The sequence below is a fragment of the Miniopterus schreibersii genome (assembly GCF_964146895.1).
Source record: "Miniopterus schreibersii genome assembly, chromosome: 9".
Taxonomy (NCBI): Eukaryota; Metazoa; Chordata; class Mammalia; order Chiroptera; family Miniopteridae; genus Miniopterus; species Miniopterus schreibersii.
The window spans coordinates 22,683,401-22,703,687 of NC_138118.1; the positions used below are offsets into that span (position 1 = coordinate 22,683,401).

A 20,287-nucleotide genomic window follows, 5' to 3' on the forward strand; every position below is an offset into this window, starting at 1 on the left:
CCTTCACTTTGTCTAACAAACACCGTATTTAAATGAGTCTGTTTTGGGGTTGATTTTTGTTTGCAGGATGTTTTCACCCTGCAGCAATCATCGTCACACTGTTACAGAGAGATGAGAGCTCGGTCTTTCCTCTGCAGAGCAGAGGAGTATGTATGAAAGGGAAGGGGAAAGAAGGACCTGCTTTAGCGGTGCCTTCACAGTGAGATCAGTTTTAGCAGAAAAGATGAAGCTACAGGCATTGATTCTTGAAACTCTCCACGTGCTTGTGAATCCCTTAGAGAGTTTCTGGATCCCCAGAGGCACATGACATGACACCCTGCTTGAGGGCCATGGCTCGGGCTGTGTGTGGCCCCGAGGAGCACACCTGCTGCATGAGAGTGGTGGCGAGATTAGGTGCTAGTGAGCATTCTGGACTCTAAAAAGAAGTCTCCTTGGTGTTTGAAAGGAGCATGATTTATGAGAAAAAATATGGTATTTAAAAATAGAAGAAAAAGAGGAAAAAAGATTTTAGAAAGTGATAAAAATGACTAAATAGCAAACCTAAGTACTGATGTAAGTTTTCATTTAGTGCACATGTGATATTTGGGTATAATTCTGTGTTGTATTTAATACTAATCACTAACTTAGCTAAGCAGGCACCACGTGCCACACACTGTGCGTTCCTTAAGCACTGTTTTGTTTATATTCATGGCAATGCTGAGGTGGATATTCATCACCCCCACTTTATAGATGAAGAATCTTATGCTTCAGGACTCAAGGAACAGGCCTGAGGTCATGCAGCCAGGAGGGAACCAGTGAGGGTGTTGAAGCCATAAGCTCGGCTGTGACGCCCCAGCTCGGCCGTGAAACCCCAGTATTTCTCCCACCGCTGTGCCATGGATTGTACCAGCTTAGGAATGTGGGTGGACCCTGAAACACAGATGAATGAATTATCTGTTTTTACTTTTATGAAGCTATCACAATTTTCAAGCATACCTAAAATATCAATTCAACAACTTGTGCATTTATGTAGCCTAATTACCTTTTGGAGAAACTAAAAATATTTTTTTGTAACTTAAATTGCCTGGATCAAGAACAAATTTTGTGTTAGGTCAAATGATTTAAGAACATAAATATTCTCATCATCTGTTTTAGTTCTTTGAAAATTGGCTTCCTTTAGGGTAAACCATGAAAAATCTGAATTAATTGGCTGAACCTAAATTTGGATAGTTTTTACTTGTTCCCTGGAATTAGATCAAAACTTCAATACTCAAATAAGTTTCATGCTTAAGTGACATGAATAATTTTATTCATTTGTAGTTATTAATAACCCTTCAGTGCATGGGACGACTCCCAACCAACTGAACCAAACTGGTCAGGGTAGCCATATTCCTCTATCTATCTATCATCCATCTATCTATCTATCTATCTATCTATCTATCTATCTATCTATCTATCATCTATCTATCTATCTATCTATCATCTATCATCTATCATCTATCTATCTATCTATCATCTATCATCTATCTATCTATCTATCTATCTATCTATCTATCTATCTATCTATCATCTATCTATCTATCTATCTATCTATCTATCTATCATCTATCTATATCATCTATCTATCTATCATCTATCTATCATCATCTATCTATCTATCATCTATCATCACCTATCATCTATCTATCATTTATCTATCATCTATCTATCTATCTATCTATCTATCTATCTATCTATCTATCTATCTATCTATCTATCTATCATCTATCTATCTATCTATCTATCTATCTATCTATCATCTATCTATCTATCATCATCATCTATCTATCTAATCTAACATCTATCTATCTATCATCTATCATCTATCTGTCTATCATCTATCTATCTATCTATCTATCTATCTATCTATCTATCTATCTATCTATCTATCTATCATCTATCTATCTATCATCTATCATCTATCTATCTATCTATCTATCTATCATCTATCTATCTATCTATCTATCTATCTATCTATCTATCTATCTATCTATCTATCTATATCATCTGTCTGTCTATCATTTGTTTTTTTCTCCATGTACCAGAGTTGCCCATTTGATTTCTGTGCACATGCCCAGGTAGGGGGCATGCAGGAGGCAGCTGACTGATGTAGCAATTCTCACATTGATATTTCTCTCTCCCTCTCCCTTCATTTCTCTCTAAAAATCAATAAAAATTTCTTTTAAAAAAATAACCCTAAGTTTTAAAGCATACATTAAATTAGGAAATTATATGTGATTTAATATTTTATAGTTCAAATTTTAAAATTCTCCCACATGTGCATCAGAGAATTGACCATAAGCAAGGTATGGAAATGTAAAAGCTGTGAATAGAATAAAAATTTAATTATTTTCTCTGAATGGTAGAACCCCCATTGGATTATATTCAACCTCCTTAAAGAACTGGCAGGCAATCTTTATTGCCCCTTCTGAAATCTCTCAGTGGCATATAAAGGAGCAGAGAGATTTAAAAGTAAAGAGCAAAAGTTAAAGTTGCAAAGATTTTATCATTAGATTCTATATGTAAATGTCTACTAATTTTCTTTATATTAATGTTATTGTTCAAGCAGGTTAAAACTATTTCCATTAAAGTTAAAACATGGGCATTCTTTAAGCCTTCAAAAAAAAAAAAAAGTTCTGACAGCTTGTTTTAAAAACTGTCCATTTTTTATTCTCTTAAGTAGAAAATGACATTGAAATCTGCCAATGTTATTAACAGATAACATTTGTAACAGGCAGCACAAAATTTTGCAAACAGGGAAGCATTTGACAGAAAGATACCTATCTGATATATCTATACTTTCAAGTGAGTAAGAAAGTAAAGAGGGAAAATACTTTTCATTTATATTCTGGATATTTTATGCATGTATCTATTCTAGGTATTATTAAGTTTCATGGTCAATCACAAAAGAAAGGAAATGTATTCATTATAAAAATAATGGGTTCTGGTTGTACAATAAAGAAAATGATTGAGCAATTTGCCCTCACTTATACGGCTGTAGGGCTAAAGTCTGTTGAATCCATAGATTTATTACAACCTTCTGCTATTGCTCTACACCTCTCTCCTATCACTGACCTTATACCTCTCTTTTACCAGTGTCCAAACAGAACTCATTATTTTATATGGGGTAGTTTAAATGGGCATTTAATTGTTGTGCATAATTTAAAAGTTCATGATTTAGTATTCTAATTAAATACAATGATATATATCAATGTCTTCTCATTGTGGTCCTGACTACTGATTTCCGATTTCCCTGCCCCCAACCACTTTCTCTTTGATTGCTGCCAGAGTCATCTCTGTGGAGCACAGTTCAAGTCACATCATTCCTCTTGACACGTGGGACATGCCTTGTCACACTAGGAAGTTAGAGAAACTGCTTGGTCTTTTGTTTAGAAGCGATGTGATACCTCTTTTGGAAATGGCAGGAGGGAAGGGAAAGGGGAAGAGAAAGGCAGAAGAGAAAGTGAATGGGTAAAGAAACATCAAATTCCCAAGGCAGAACTTTTCTGTGTAGGGCCCTCAGGCAGGGTATGGAGCACAGGAGGCCTAAATGAACAGGAACCATGTAAATGGGTAAATTGCTGTGAGATCCAGAGCCCGTCTCCCTCTCCACTTCACTTCGCACGTCTCTGCCCCACTCCCCTCCATCTGATCTATCTCAGGGAATGGCACCACCATTCAAATAATGGCTGAAGACTGATCGTTGAACTATCTCCATCTCCCCTCCTTCTCAACTCATCACCAAAAGTTATCCACGGATCTCCTTTAAATGATCATCCCACCAACTAGAACAGCTGCTGCCCTCCTCACCTGGTCACCTGAATAGCCTTGCAACTGATTTCTCTGCCTCCACTCACAGTCCTCTTCACTCCGTTCTCCACACAGCTGCAGAGTGGGCTTGAAAAGGTCAATCAGATTATACCATTGCCCAGTTTACCGTCTTGCGGTGGTGTGTCTCTGTCCACAGGAAGAAACCCAGATTCCTCACAGGCCTCTCAGCCTGTGCTTTGCCATCGCCTTTCTCTCCTACCGCCCCTCCATCACTCTCCTTTTGTTCAACGGGATACACTTTCAGTGAGATTGATGTTTTGTGAACGTGCAAGGACTTTCCTGCCTCAAGACACTGGAATTGGCCATTTGCTGGGAATGTTTCTCCATGAGCTCTTCATATGACCTTTAGTCTCATCCATGAATCATAGCTCAAATATCATCTAGTCAGGAGGCCTTTCTACCTCTCATAAAGTGGGCAACCCAGTTACTTTTTGCACCTCATATTTACTCATTTCTATCTTAGCTGCATTTAGAATCTGTAATTGTCTGTGTTTTGTTTATATGTGTGTAATTAGTTCTTTGTCTCATCTACATTCCACACAAAGGTAGGGGTTTTGTCTTGTTTATTACTATATCACTGGAACCTAACACAATGTCTAGCATATGGGAAATACCCAGTAAATATGTGTAGAAGGAATGAAAAATCTTATTGAACCCACTGGAAACTATTCCTATTTAACAGATACAGGAGGTGGTTCAGAGAGGTTGGAAGACTTGCCTGAGGTCATACAGCTGGTATGAGGATTTTCTAGGGGCATCTACCCTAAGGGCCATAGAGGCCATGCCTTGGGGTTTTTCTGTTCAGGCTTCTAGATCCAGCACTATAGGTCCAGTGCTAGTGGTTTATTTCTCTCTCCTTTAAAGGTGCAATTGAATATCTGCTTATCACTCAGACTGAAAGATGTCATCATTGTCCTGATCATATTTTTAAATCACACTTCTTTTTACTTTAACAGTAACTCCTTGAAAGCATGAAAATGAAATATATTTCCTTAGCATAATGTTTTCTTCTGTGCCTTCAGAGTTTGGAATAATGATTTTACCTTCTGTGACTTGAATACATATTATTTATGTAGATGATTTGGGTAATCAAGCATGTGGGGAAAATCTCACACTTTTCAAATAGAAATGAAATTTCCAGTAGAAATTATTTTGGTACAGTACTTTTTTAAACAGGGAGAGAAGGCTGTGGTACCTGGAACTATTGGATTCTGGAAGACTAGACACTAGACATGGAGAAGCTGATTTAAAGGGGGAGCCACACAACATATGGGTATATATAGGGGTGGGCAAAAGTAGGTTTGCAGTTGTTTGTATGGAAAATAATACAATAATTAATGAATAATAACACAAGAATAAATTCTGTGTTTTACATATTCACAACTGCAAACCTACTTTTGCCCACCCCTGTATAAATACAGGGAGACCTGGATTTCTTCTCCTATTTGCAGTCCCTTTCTCTGAATATTAAAGACCTGCTTCATAGAGCTTCTAAGAACTGGTTTCATAAGCCTGGCGTGGAGGTTAGAGGACAAGCCGTTATGAGGCAAAGCAGATAGAGTGGTACGTATGGGGATGCTCCACATCAGTAAGTGAGGAAGTCAGAGAATAACTGCCTTATAGGCAGATAAGCTGGAGACAGAATTAACAAAAGCAATGAAACCTATCTGTATATTACAGTGGACATAGGAACCCATCTTTGTCTGCCTTAGTAGCACTCAGAGAAATGAAAGACACCTTTTCAGTTCCACATCAGAATATTAGGCCACTTACATAATTTAAAGGGATTTGAGTTTAATAGCGGATTTGAGGTTCAGGTCGAAATAAAATAGAGGTACACACAAAAGACAATGGATAAAAGCAATGTATTTTCAGATGGTAAGTCTAAAATGTTAGTACTAACTTTACAATAATTAAAGAAATCCAATGTATCACACTGGATGTTTTAAATGGAAAAACAATGTCTAATGACTGACAAGTGCTGAAAACATTTTGAATCATTTTGTGGCCTAGGACATTTAAATTGCACAGAAGATTTATCACCATTCTGAATCTCTACTTAGCAATATAGCCTTCCTACCACAAGCACAGATAATCAAGTAACATTTGGAAAGTGAATATGTATAATCCAATGAAAGAAAAAAACTAAAAGCTCTATGCATTTTTGTCTGTTTTCCTTTCACTGCGGGACAATTCAGGCCATTGGTGCAATACTTAAAAAGACCACTTGGGGGCAATACAGCATTTTTAATTTGCTTTACCTCGTAGCTATGGAGTTTTCCTGGGTGACAAAAGATTGCTGTTTCTTTCAAATTTGAAAATACCTTTTACTATATGAGAGGGAAAAGCCTGTATTTCATTTTAAACTTGCAATGCATAAATCACATAAGACAACTGCAAGTCAGATTTTCTCCTGAAGGGAGCAAAAGTCTGTCTTCTTTTAGCAGACAAATCAATTTTATCTTGTTGGCATATTTGGGGATATCTTATACTTAGAATTTGTCACAGCCTTTGAATAGATCTCAAAGAATAAAGAAGAAGTGTTTAAAATGACAAATATAAGCTTTAAAATGTACTGGTGGAAAATTGTTTTGTTTCAATATCCCAAGAAGAAATGTAAATATCATTTGTCATCTCCACTGAGCACATATTTTTAATAAACTTAAGCATTAAAGAAATGGATTTTCAGAGACATTCCTGCCATTGTCTTCTCTGTTATTACTTTGCATTCACATACCACTTTGTAAAGGGATTATTTTTATTACTAATTATTATTTTCAAGCCACCTCCTCCACCACCCCCACCCTGTCTGCTAAGTACTAGGTGTTGTGTCAGGCACTGAAGGTTTGTTTCCTTTTTATTTTTATTTTTATTTTTTTATCTTTTATTTTTTTCGAGTCTCCTTTGCCGTGTAAGGTAACATAGTCATAGTTCACAGGGATTAAGGTGTGAATATCTTTGGGAGGCTATTATTCAGCTACTCAGGTTATCACAGCTTCATGGGAGTGGAAATGGTTGCTACAAGAACAGTGAAAGTCAAACAGAGGTGAAGATCCCCAATCTAGAGCCTCGTCTCTCCCAGAGTTGGGTTGGTCACCTCCGGCCAGCTCCAGGAAACCCCTGGATGGCTGAGATGTTTGGTTAACCACTGAGGCTGCCTTGGGCTCAGCATGCTTATTGATGCTCCTCAGGCCTTGGACTTTGTCCTCAACTCAGAGAGAGAAGAAGGGAAATACATGTGTTGAGAGCCCACCAAGTGCCTGAGGGTGTGGGGCCTTTACTTATGCCCTCTGAGGAGGGCTGAGGCTTTGCCCACTGAGTTACTGGGAGATTCAGGTGTGGATGGCTGGTTCCCCGTGGGTGAAGGGGGGTGAGAGGGGAGAAAGGAAAAGCTGTTAGACAAGCAAAGGAGCCCTGCACTCTCAGTCCTTTCCCCAAACCCTTTGCTCCAAAGTCCCCACAGAGCAGCAAGGGTCCTTAGCATCCAGGGTCAGGCTTGTGGTGCTCCCTCTGTTTCCTTTTTAAATAAAAATAAACATAATATCTTCTTTCAAGATTTTAAACATATTTAGGCAAATAAATGTTTCTTCTTTTTTGTTCTCTAGATTCTTTGCTGACTTGATCTGATATTTTTTGCCCAACATATTTCCCTGTCCTCAGAAGATATTTACCATTACTACAGTGATGCAGAACTCTGGTGAGCCTTGTTGTCAAAGTCCAGGAATCAAGATTTATAAAATTAAATTCAGTAACTCTCTAGATGCCTGCACAGAAGTGGAAAATTTCAGGGAGTCTGCAGGGAGCTTTTGCCTTGATTCACGGTTCCATTACCCAAAGCTCCATCTTAACGATTCTCTGTTGTGTGGAGGGTAGTGAAGGAAGGGGTTACAGCTGCTCTGTCCTTGAACATCTCTCTGGCTTAGCAAGTTCATCTATTAAGGAAATAATGAGAAACTAAAAAATTAAGATTATGCTAATCTCTGTGGACATTTAAAGTATTTGAAACATTGCTTATCTACCTTTTTTCTATGTCATTTTTTACTCTAAACAGTTGTTTATTTTACGAGCTTGTGTTCAGCGAGGTGTAATGGAAATCAGAGTGACACTCCCGCGCAGAACAACGGCAGGAGGAGGAAAAGCTGCATGGACTAGTTTAGGAGAGTTTCTATGATGTCCACAGGCCATTGACTTCTAGGCTTAAATTTGGACAAATAACACGTGCTCTTGCCAAGTCCTCAACTGAGCCCCTTCCTCTTTCCACACAGTTATCCACTAGATGACTCCAAGGAGAAGAGAGCTTTGAACAAGGCAGGTGAAGGGGGAAGAGCAAAGGGCTAGGGAAATACACATCCTAACATCCCAGATACCACTGAGGAATCCCCTTCCCCATCTTTAAAGCATTCTGAAGGAATTCACTTACCGCTCCTGATTTTATACTTTCTGAAATCCCTGAATATTAGCTAGCCTCCATTTTTCTGGATATATAATTAATAATTGCCCATCAGTTTTCTGGTACTAAAGGAAATAATAATTAGGAAATTTATTCATTAGAGTTTTTTTACCTTATGTTGTAACTGTAGCATATTTTGTGTATATATATATATATATATATATACACACACACACACATATATATAATATATAATACATACATTTCAGCTAATTATATTTGCATATATTTATCAGTTTACTACATTAATTCAGAAGAGATATGTCTGAATTTACATATAACATCTTTCGTTACAGAACCTACTCTTAAATCATATTTTTCCAAGATGAAAGATTTAGTATATTATAATTAATAAGGTGCCTTTAATAAAAATGATAATGCTAGACAGCCATGCATTGGTAAACATTTTGTGGGTATCAGCCATGTGCCAGGCAGTCTCTGAGGCTCTGGGGATATAAACACCCTGCCTGTCATTCTAAAGCTTAGGGTCATGCATTTAAATGATCATTCTGATCAAATAAACATAACCACAATTAATGAATAATTTTCTTCCTATTTAGGATAATAATTGAGGTTCAGTATTAAAAAATTAATAAATGTACAAAATTACCTGACAAACCTTTTATGGAACAAAGTTGGGAATGAATGAAATGAATGAATGAATGAATGAATGAATGAATGAATGAATGAATGAATAAAATTTTTCAAAACAAGAGACGAAGATGCTATCAACAGTATAAAATTATTTTGCATTAATGTGATGCACTTTAAAATCGTATGCAGTTGAAACATATATTTCAGGTATATGTTTGGTGTTTTTAATAGACCAAACATATATCTGAAATAATATTTAATGCCAATGTGGGCTGATCAGATAAGTGTTATCTTGCAATTATTATTTTGATTTTACTCTAAGTCAGCTTTAGTCACATGTTTATTTAATGTTATGCTGGTTATCTATAATTTCTATTTATATAAAATCATGCTTTAAAATGAACACCCTGCCTGTCTGGTGTTCCTCAGTGGTTGAGCTTTGATCTATGACCCAGGAGATCACAGTTCGATTCCCAGTCAGGGCACATGCCTGGGTTGCAGGCTCGATCCCCAGCAGGGGGCATGCAAGAGGGAGCCAATGAATGACTCGCTCATCATTGATGTTTCTATCTCTCTCTCTCCCTCTCCCTTCCTTTCTCTAAACCAACATAGACATATTTTAAAAAAATAATAATAAAATAAAATGAATACCCTGATGCAATCTTTAAATTTAACCCAAGCGAGGGTACATTAAGTAACATATCAACTCATTTTACAAACTCCTAGGAGCAGGCTTTTATTCACATTCTTTCTATATCTGATATAAATCTCCCTGGCCTGCAGAAGGGCAGATGCTCAGTGAAAAAGTCTTTTACAAGGTCTGTTGCACAGCCTGCAGTTTTAGATGTAAAATTAAGATTGAGAGAAGAACACTTTCTAAGGTTGAAAACCATACTTGTAACTTTATACTTGTTTCCAAAGACATTACTCATTTTTACCCTGGGAATATATGAGCTATCTCACCTGACATTATCAAAGGCACTGCATAAAAATTGACAACAAATGGGGCTAACTTCATCCCTGCAACGTGTCATGTTTCCAAAACTGAATAAGGGATATATGCATTCTTTAAAAAGGTCCTTGTAAATAACAACATTCCCCGCTTTGCCAAGATTCTTTCTCTCCTCTGTGCACATTTGCTGATCCCATTGATGTGAGAGGAACTGCAGGCACTGGAAGTGGAAGAATGGTCCCCCAAAGGCCGATGCAGTGGTGGTAGACAGCTGGTGATTTAGAGCCCCACATTGGGCAGGAGCCTGCTGTAACTTGGGTTTCCAATGGAGGTGAGTCTCACAGACACCAAGCTGAGAAAAGCCTGCAATGTCTCATGTTTTCCCCTTTCATATTATGACATCTGTCTAATGTATTTACTGAAAAGATACTGGAAGATCAGTGTGAAATACAGGGGCTGAATTACACAGGGATTAAATAGACTTGGACAAGTTCTTCACACAGTTAACTTTTTAAAAATGATCTTCAACTGAATTCAATCCAAGACACATTTATTGAGCGTTGGTTACATTCAAGAAGTCATCGTCATATAACTTTTGAATACTGAATATCAAAAAATGAACACCTTCCAATGTGGGATAATTGATCAAACAATGAATTCATTTATGTCTCAACTAGATAAAATAAGGCTTTTCACAGCTCTTCCTGCCAGAAGTCACAGATCTCTCCAGCAATACATGTTCGCCAAAGCAGTAAGCTATGATCACAGGTATAAAGAATCTTCAGATGTCAAAAGCTAGTTACAGATACGAGAGCTTCCTCTCTACTAGATAACTTTACAATGGATGAAGGGATAACTTGCAACTTTTTACTCTAAAAACCAAATTTTAATTTATGACATTTCTTGCAGATGTGTAATAAAGACAGCCATAGATGCATTTGACCAAAAGTTATAGTTAGAATGGTTATGGAAGAGTTGTGAATTCATAGATACAATTGGAGTGCTTTCTAATTGAATTGAGAAATTTATAGAGGAAGAAGTTTTGAGTAAAATATCTAAAAAATTTGGGTCAAATGATATAGTAAGCAAATGTTTCATTTGCTATTAATTTTCTTTCCTTTTTTCCATCTTCCTCCCCACTTTAAATTTGAAATCCTTTGGAAACAGCTAACACTTAAATTTTACATTATTTTTATTGTATAGAAGTGGATTTTAGAAAAATTTGCTTTACAAATATAGTTTACAAATTGCTGTCCATTATTTCTCAAATTTTCTTTTCTTTATATTTTCAACTTTTTCCAAAGCTTTAGCAGATAAAGTATCTAGAAGCAGACCTAATTGGAAATAAGTGAGCTCATAGTTATATCTGTTATTACTGTCATGCCTCCTTTAGCTGCCAGAATATTCTATAAATGGCTACAGATAACCAGTTTAGTGGGCTTTCCTCACTGCACAGAACATAAATCACTGTTGATTTAACTAAGTAATTTAGCCTTTGAGTTCAAGACTCAGTATACACACATTATGCTTTGTGGAATTTAAGAACAGTGTTTAAATAAAACTTGGATGTCACATGATTAGTCTTTAAAGTGAGTTTGGGTCCTGTCTTCCACATTAGCATTGAGAATCATTTCTATATATTTTTTCACATCTAAAAATAAAGGGAGCAATGTTTTGGGGGATGGTACTAATTTAACAGATAAGTATAATCTATTTGTTTGAGCTGAAGCAATAAGTACTTTAATTGAAAGGTAAATAAATATTCCCTTGTTTTCTGAAATCTATCTGTAGTACTGAGTATAACTTTGACCTCATAAGGAATAATCACTCTCTGGCACATTAATCCAGAAAGCTGCACTACCTTTCTTTGAGAGCAGGTAACAGTGCTGTCCAGAGTAATTAGGCAAGATCTTGAAAAGACAAATCCCAAAGAGGAGATGGAAATGAAGAGAACCACATGCTTTTCTGAACAACAGCAGAAGCTCACACCTGTCCCACAGGCACAACAAAGATATGAATGAAAAACAAAATAGCAAATAGAGCATGAAAATATAAAGAAATCAAATCATAAAGAGCTTTCTTTTCTCATGATTTAACTTTAGGAAGTCCATAACAACTATCACAAAAATGTGTATCATTTCTACCAGTTGTTGCTATTATGGTTGGGGAAGTAATGTTTAAATAGAAAAGAAAGAAAAGCTTAAACTACTTGGATTACCTAGAAACTTCAGGTTTTTAATCAAGATGGTGAATGAGCATAGGTGAAATGAGATCGAAGCATGAATGTAACAAAAGGACAAATATTAGAAACCTGTGTGAAAGGGAGTCTGAAAACTGTTTTGAGCTGGTCCAGCCAGTGGTGGCAGTGGACAGGGACGACTAGAGTTTGGGGAGCGTGGATGCCCAGGCTTTTTTAAGAGGACAGGCTGGAGGGAAGGATTTTTGTTTTCCTCCAGCCTCTCCCCCGTGATCCTCTAAGACATTCACTGCCTGCTCCTTCCCTGTTAAGAACATGAAGTCCATCTGCTCAGGTGAGGAGTTGATGAGGAGATGTGCGTGATTACGGTCACTCTTCCACCCTATTTTCTCTCAAACCTGAATTTGATGGGTTATAATGGAGGGAAGGGCCTGCTCCCAGGGCTTTTCTTCTGAAGAGTTTAGGGGATGAAATTCTGAACAGCGAAATCACCTCGTATTTGTCCTCTGAACAATTATTTCTGTAGAATCAGAAATGCCTTAAAATTTATCAAATATGTTGTCATTTGACCTTTTTTTTTCAGCTGAGTTAACCTGAGTTACCTCCTATAACTAAACTTTTGGGGCTATTATTAAGTTCTTCCCTGAGAGCTGTCTCACCATCCTGGCTTACTCGCACATTAGAAACACTGAAAGCGCTGTTTTTTCACTCAGCAAATATTCCGTATTTACTGTTGTAATGAAATAGGCATTTTGCTCCCTAAGAATGAAGCAAAATCATAAGGGCAAAATTATTATATTTTTATTTGTTGCATTGATTCTATTTATCTTGAATAATGGAAAGTCAAGGAGAACAGAATATAGCTAAGAACCAGCTTTGTAATAGGTCAAAGAACTGAACTAAAATGAGTAATTGAGAAAAAAGATGTAGCCTTTGTGACCCCTTGTGAATTAAGCTGCCTCAGTACACTTTGTGGGAAGTAACAGCTTGGATGGAAATTTTACCTTTACAGTGAAGCGTCTTCTCTTTGGTGGATTCCAAGCCATGCCGGTTGAGTGAATGAATGCACGCAGAGGGGCTAAGGATGTCACCAACACATACGCCTTAAGAATCACAGAGAGACCTTCAGCTCTAAAGATGGTCTCATGTGGAGCAAGGACTGTTGTTTGATCCCTAAAAATAAAAACACACAATTAATGTCCCACAATGTAGGGTGAGTGTGTAATTTGTAAATTATTGCAGAGCTCCATATACTCCTCTGTGCTTTGTTGGACCCCAGCCTTCAGTGTGTGGGTTTCCTTAAACAATTTTGCTGTTTATTAGCATCACTACCAGGGGGTATACAGGTACAGAGAACAGGAATCAAATTAATAAGAGTTCTCCACTCAGGCAGATTTAATAAAAAGGTTTTTTAAAAGGAAGGGAGGTATGACAATGATCCCTAAAATAAGGTTTAAAGATTTAAAAAATTTAAATGAGTCAAATATGGAACCATAATAACAAAAGTGACACAAATTACAGATTAGGAAACGGTGAAACACCTGAACTTTTCTGGCTCAGCCCTTACTTACCTTCACTCTGTCTTTTCCTCAACAAGAAAAGATGTAAATTTCTCCATAGTGGACAGGTCACCAAAAATATGCCAAAATCCTTTCCCCATTAGTTTGTTTCTACCTAATAACCTTCACCACAAATAATCAGGAGTTAATTTAAGGGATAAAACATCAAGAAAACACTTTAGTCTACAAAGGAAAAATAACACTAGTTTAATGTTTTATGATGAAACAACTGCATTTTCATCATAAATGGTACCAAAATGTGTATTTTCTTTTCTCTACCATGTTTCTATATTCAAAGTGACTATGCAAAAGATGCATGTGATTCTTCAATGAATACTATTAACTGTGGCAATACTACCTAATGATTATAAAATTAGACGAGGAAAATTATTTTGTGTCTTGGATAAGATAATTCAAATCTCTTAATTTATCTACTTTACAAATCATTTTCCTAGCAGTAACATGAATAATGTGGCACTCTGAGTTGCTTTCTTAAATCCTGAGAATCATAAAAAAAAATAACTGGGAAACAATTTCATTCAGCCATACTCAGACTAAGGCAATGTCACTTGAGTATAAAATGGAAGTTAAAATTTTATTGTTTCACATTTTCAAGCTTTTAAATTCAATTTACATTAATGTAATTTCCTAGATAAGAGTCCTGTTTACCCAAATGTTTATTCTGTGACAGGAGAGGTTTGAATTAGTCTAGAAGAAAATCAATGATGACATTCTTTATTAAAAAAAGATAGCCAAAATCTATGTAACAGACCTAATAATTCAAACATGCAAAACCCCCTCGATCTGTTCAATGCTTTTCTCTTGTTAGCTATCTTCTAAAATGCACGTTGGATATAACAATTCAAGTGATTAGCTTACAGCTGTTCACGTCTCCAGGCCCATGGTTTCCACATATGTGGCTTCACTGTTTTGGAAGGACGGCTCCAAGCACTTAGCTTGAATTGTGTGCTCTGGTCCAAACATACAGAGGGGCTCACCAGAAACTGCAGTTCTGAAAAGATTCAAAAGAGCAAAAGAAGTCATTCTATTATTCTATTGTTTCTTTTTGGAATTACATCCAAAATAGAGTCTACTGTGTTAAACTATCTTTGTTTTGAAGTATGTTCTCCTACTACTACCAGGTTAGGAAAACTAGTGTAATAACTGATTTCAAAATTTTTGGCTCAGAAGGGGAGGTAGACATGATGTCCCCAACTGTCCTGCACTGAGCAGACCTAGTGGCCACCCAGCTAAGACGCTGTGTGCAAAGGTACCTGCAGACGCCAACTTTATTTGCAATGAGAATATTACATACACAACTTGAGTTGATTTCCTGACAATACAATCCTTTGTGTGCTAGGGTTTGTGATGTTTCATGAACTAACAACAGTGCTTTATTATTTTGTAAAATATTATTTATTGGGTTTTTGCATTACATAAAGACCAACAATAGTAACTTACTTCAAAACACTCATATTGATATTTTTAAAATATAGATGTACATAATTTGAAAAATCAAATTGTACAGAAAGCTATCAAATGGAAAGAAAAAGCACCCAGCAATTTATCCCCAGCTAGGACCTCTCAGCTGGCCAAAGCCAAAGCTTACATATAAACTTTACCATCTAGATAAGCAGAAAACAGTAAGATGCACATGATTCTTCAATCCATAAATTGCAATAAATATCAATATATGTACATAAACCTATACATGTAGATACAGATGGTCCCAGACGTACAATTCTTCAACTTTACAATGGTGCAAAAGCAATATGTATTCAGTAGAAACCATACCTCAGATTATGAATGTTGATCCTTTCCTGAGCTAGAGATATGCGATACATACAATACTTTCTCATGATGCCGGGCAGTGGCAGGGACCTGCAGCTCTGAGTCAGCCTCACCATCACTGTGCTCTAAACAACCGATACTCTACAGCGTGTTCATTGTTAGATGATTTTGTCCAACTGTAGGCTAATGCAAGTGTTCTGAACATGTTTAAAGTAGGCTAGGCTAAACTATGATGTTCAGGAGATTAGATGTATTAAATGTGTATTCAACTTATGATAGTTTTATTGGAAAGTAATCCCACCCAAAATCGAGGAGCATCTATATTTCTGCTTTTTAAGTTATCCAGAAAGAGACATCATAATGGTCTGTCTGGGTTATTCACCTGCTAATCCACCCTGGAGTCCTTTCCATATCAGCATATGCAGGATTACCTTATACTTTTTATTGATTTAGTGTTTCATTAAATGAATATATATTTAATTTACCATTCCCCTTTTTTTGGTTGTATATTTAGATCATTTTTGTAACATTTCTCTTTTACTATTTCAAAAATACTGCAATGAATGCTCTTACACATCTATTTTGGTGTACTTCTACAAGTTTACCTAGGGGCAATTCTAATCTGCATGCATAATTGCCAGGTCAATGAGTAAATGAATTGTAAATTTGACAGACATTACTAAATTGGCTTCCAAAAAGGTTGCCCCAATTCCCACTATCTTCGACAGCGTATGAGAGTTGTTTCCTTACTGCCAGGTCACGGTGCTTTATTTTTAAATTATACAATTTATCTAGCTCTCAAAATGTAACAAAGCCTTTAAATTATTTCCCCCCTGTGCATGTTTCACCAATACTAACATAGTCTAATTTAAAACACTTCATACTCTTAAGTAAAAGTCAGCAGAAGTCAAGCTGTTCAATGTATTCCCATATCTCATTATTTAGCACAGTGTGATTGTTCTCAAAAAATGATAGCCTATTTATAAGGCTGTTCTATTAATGATGTTCTAATACATCTTAACAAAAGAAATATTCAAACTGCTTATTTCTAAAGGTGACAAATGAAGAGTTATTAAAGTAATTTCTTTCTTAGGAATCAGACTTAGAAAGATTTAAAGTGTTTATATAATCCTTTAGATTTTTAGTAAGAAAACGAGTGTGTTTTTTATCACTAGGCTTAATTTTGTAGATTAAATTTGCAGGAAGAAAATACATGTTCATTTTTTTCACTAAATAGACAGTTTTTAGAATTTATTACTAGGAAAAATTTTGTCTCTCCTGAAGCGCTAATTTATAGCCTTCTTTGTATAATAAGAGAACAGTGTAATTTACTCTGATTTCCTTTTACCTTTGCTGCCAAGAAGCAAAGCACTGATTAGAAGCCCAGGCACTACTGAACTTGAAGAAACTAGATATATTAAGTCTTTCACTGAGGTAGTAGCTCAATAATTTTGAGGAAGTAGTCAGCAAATATGTCAAAAGAGTAAACAATTTTATGTCCCTTTTTTGGTTTAGTTCAACTGGAGGAGCCTTGCTAATTGAGAGAATCTAATATAGGAATTGCAAAGAATATGTCAGATTTCCACAGCAGCCATTGAAACTGTGGTTGAACAATGGGATTGAATATTGATCAACGTAATTTTTACCCTTTGTAATTATATATATATTATATTATTCCAGGTTTGGAGGTTACTTTTAAGGATTCTAAACAAACAAACAAACAAAAATCTGTAATTACATGTTTCTGACATCTAAAAGCATTTCTACTTCCCTTGATTACAGCCAAAAATTAAAAATACACCCTATTAATACCTTAAAAAGCTTCAACTGCACTTTATGGAGTATTTATAAACAGTTATGGAAACTTTAAATACTCTAGGTTCTTATTTAACTGAGTCAGAGTTTTGTAAGTAGTCACCATTCCTTATATCTATCAAGGGCTCTCTCAAGAGACCAGTCCAATCCACTTGTCTTAATATTCTACTCCCTTTCTCCCTTGGACACACACAGAGAGCCTAGAAATCTATAAACAATGCTGGGAGTTGAGGTTCTATGACATACACTGTCTTCAAATGGCCTTGTAACCCATTAACACATATTTATTAAAAATTTTCAGGAAGTAATTAAATATGGAGGACCTAGCAAGTGTCTTTAGGGTTTTTCTACCCCATACCATGAGGACTGAATGGATAGCAAATACGGATGTGAAATATTATATAAACTTTTATTTATTGACAACTCTTAGCTTATTTTAAAGAGCTCTGAAGCCTATAACTTTACCACTTACCCAGAATAAAAATAAACAATTTGTTAGGGATACATAAAGACTGCTTTTATTGTGTCGTTTTTTAAAAAATATATCTTTATTGATTTCAGAGAGAGGAAAGGAGAGGGAGAGAGAGAGAAACATCAGTGATGAAAGAATCATTGATCGGCTGCAGCCCGCAACCTGGGCATGTGCCCTGACTGGGAATCAAACCATGATCGCCTGGATCCTAGGTCGATGCTCAACCGCTGAGCCACGCCCAGCCTGGATATTGTGCCTTCTAATATCTGGTTTGCCAGGCACTGAGTGCCTCATGACTATGGTGCAGTTTTATGAAAAGGAAGACTAAACCAGAACCATGAGACCTGGGTTTTCAGTTTGATTCTTAAGAACCAATGCTTAATGGGCATGTGACCTTGTTAAGGAGTATTCTAGAATCCAGAATGTGAATCTCCATTAATTTTCTGAATGCCCCACATCACTAAACACAATGCTTATACAAAATAAGTGCATAGTAAGTGTTTGTTCTAGCAATGAGCTAGTTTTGGGGGGTTAAGCCAATGTGCAGTTAAAACAAAATAGTATTCCCATGTATTAAAATATTTATTTGGTTATTTCTTTTTTCCCTTCTATGTGACATATTATTATATACATCACAGGCAAAGACTAAACACTGCAAAACACTTGTACTAGCAAAGACTAGCTGCCAAATTTATATTGTATTTGATTTAATATTTTTGCCCCAAAGCTAATAATTAATAGGAAAGAAATAGTGGAAACATAATTATATTTTGCAAATATTTGAATACTGTCTTGCATTAAGTATTAAGAAGCTAAACTTAGCCAGTGTTTTCTTCTTTTAAAACTTCCAGTGAAGCTAAATTGTTAATTATTAACAATTAGTTTTGAGATTAGAAGTATAAATAAGCACTATTTGTGGATGTATTAATTGTTTTTCTTGCCTGAGGATATTTGCAAGTCTTATTCCTTAGCCTGCAGGCATAAAAGCTATGCAACTATATCCTCAGAATTTACATGCATAGCAAATATAAATTAATAAATACATAAACTGAAGTCATAGCCAGGAAATAACTCTCTGTCAGGGCTTTGGTAGAAAGTGGATGAATGCCAGAATCAAAGAGGGAACTAAAGAGACTACTAACCAAGAGACTTAACCCAGAGACTATTAAAGAAGGGACTGTTAACAAACAAACACAATGGAAGAGTTAAGGACAAACAGCAATAGGTAGTAAAGCTCCCCATGGCTGACAAATGGAGGCTCTTACCACCCCTGGTCCCGGAGGGGGATGATTACAGAATGGGCAAAAGGCTAAGCTTGGGAGAGGGCGCTGAGCAGAAGCTGTGGCTCCAGGTAGAAGAGCACAGGCACTTCCAAGCCAGGGTCCAGCAGGGCAGAAGCCAGGGGATAAAGATCCCCAAGTTCTTTCCCTCTGAGCTCTGATCTCCTGCTGGAAGTCAGGGGACAAGGGAGCCCTGCATACGCAGTCTGTGCAGCACAGCTTTCCAGGGGAAATGAAGAATATCCAGCACAAACCCTATACTTGGAAAATAATGAGTTTTGACACCAGTCTTCTCCTTCCTCTCCCCCAAATAACAAGAGATATGTGCATTGGTCATAGAAAAGTGGCTGAAATGAAAAGAATGAGCAAGCCAAGTGCAGAGCAGTTTTACTAGAGTTGTATATGAACATTTTTGTTCACAGCCTAGGAAATGAGTGTAACGTGGGCAAGGATTGGTTTTCACTCTCCACTTCAATGTGGTGTTATTTAGAGCGGCATAATATACTCTGGCCATGTCAGGACGCTGCAGCAACACTGAGGCAGCTCCAACGAGGGGGCAGAGATGGACACCCTGACATGAACTATCTAAGACCGAGAGGCTCAATATCGGGAAAGCCCCCTGGAACCCACCATGGGCACAGGAATCCACAGTAGAGGTCACCAGCAGACAACGAAGGGTCAAGGGGCAAGCTGGGCCAGAGGCTGGGCCAAGCAAACTGAACCTAGGTCTGAGGAGGCGTGGGTGAAACCAACAGAGACACATGTTCTAATTGGCCCAGCACGTTGTCATAGTTGTTAATAAATTTTTTCTTCACAAGCATTTTACAAATAGTATCCCAAATAACATTGATTTTAAAAATTTTAACTCCTATCTATGAATTAATTTCAATTCATAGATGTTACCATGAACTAATTCTTTAAGTTCAGTATCTTTACCTAGAAAATGACGGTAATGATGGTAATAACAACATTAATAACAAGAAGAACCTATTTCATATGGATTCTGACAGAACAAAATATAAAATTTCCTTTAAAGTGCTTTGCACAGCACTTGGCATATACTGAACACTCAAAAACATTAAATAGCAACTAGTAGTAATAGTTTAGTATAACCCTTTTCTGTGACCTAGGAAACCTGTTTACAACTTTAGAAACTTCAAAGTGTAACTAAAATTACCCCTTTTGACTTTTTTCAAGCCTAAGGTTTCTCACCACTGCTGACTATCAAATAAAGGTAATCTATTAAACACTCTTTTATGTGATTTTCAAACATCTGACATTTGAATTCATCTCTTTAAGAACAAAACAGGAAGTGTGTGAAATAAGCA

General features: G+C 36.5%; 1 protein-coding gene across 2 annotated transcripts in view; it reads right to left on the reverse strand.

The window, feature by feature from the left end:
* Window positions 1–20,287, reverse strand: part of CPED1 (cadherin like and PC-esterase domain containing 1) — a 268,666-nt gene that overhangs the window by 166,174 nt on the left and 82,205 nt on the right. For both annotated transcript variants that reach the window (XM_081147894.1, XM_081147893.1), the window contains exons 6-7: window positions 14,481–14,613; window positions 13,047–13,215 (exon numbers count right to left, since the gene is read on the reverse strand). In XM_081147894.1, coding sequence (XP_081004020.1) covers window positions 13,047–13,215; window positions 14,481–14,613 — 302 coding nt within the window. The remainder of the gene's footprint in view (window positions 1–13,046; window positions 13,216–14,480; window positions 14,614–20,287) is intronic.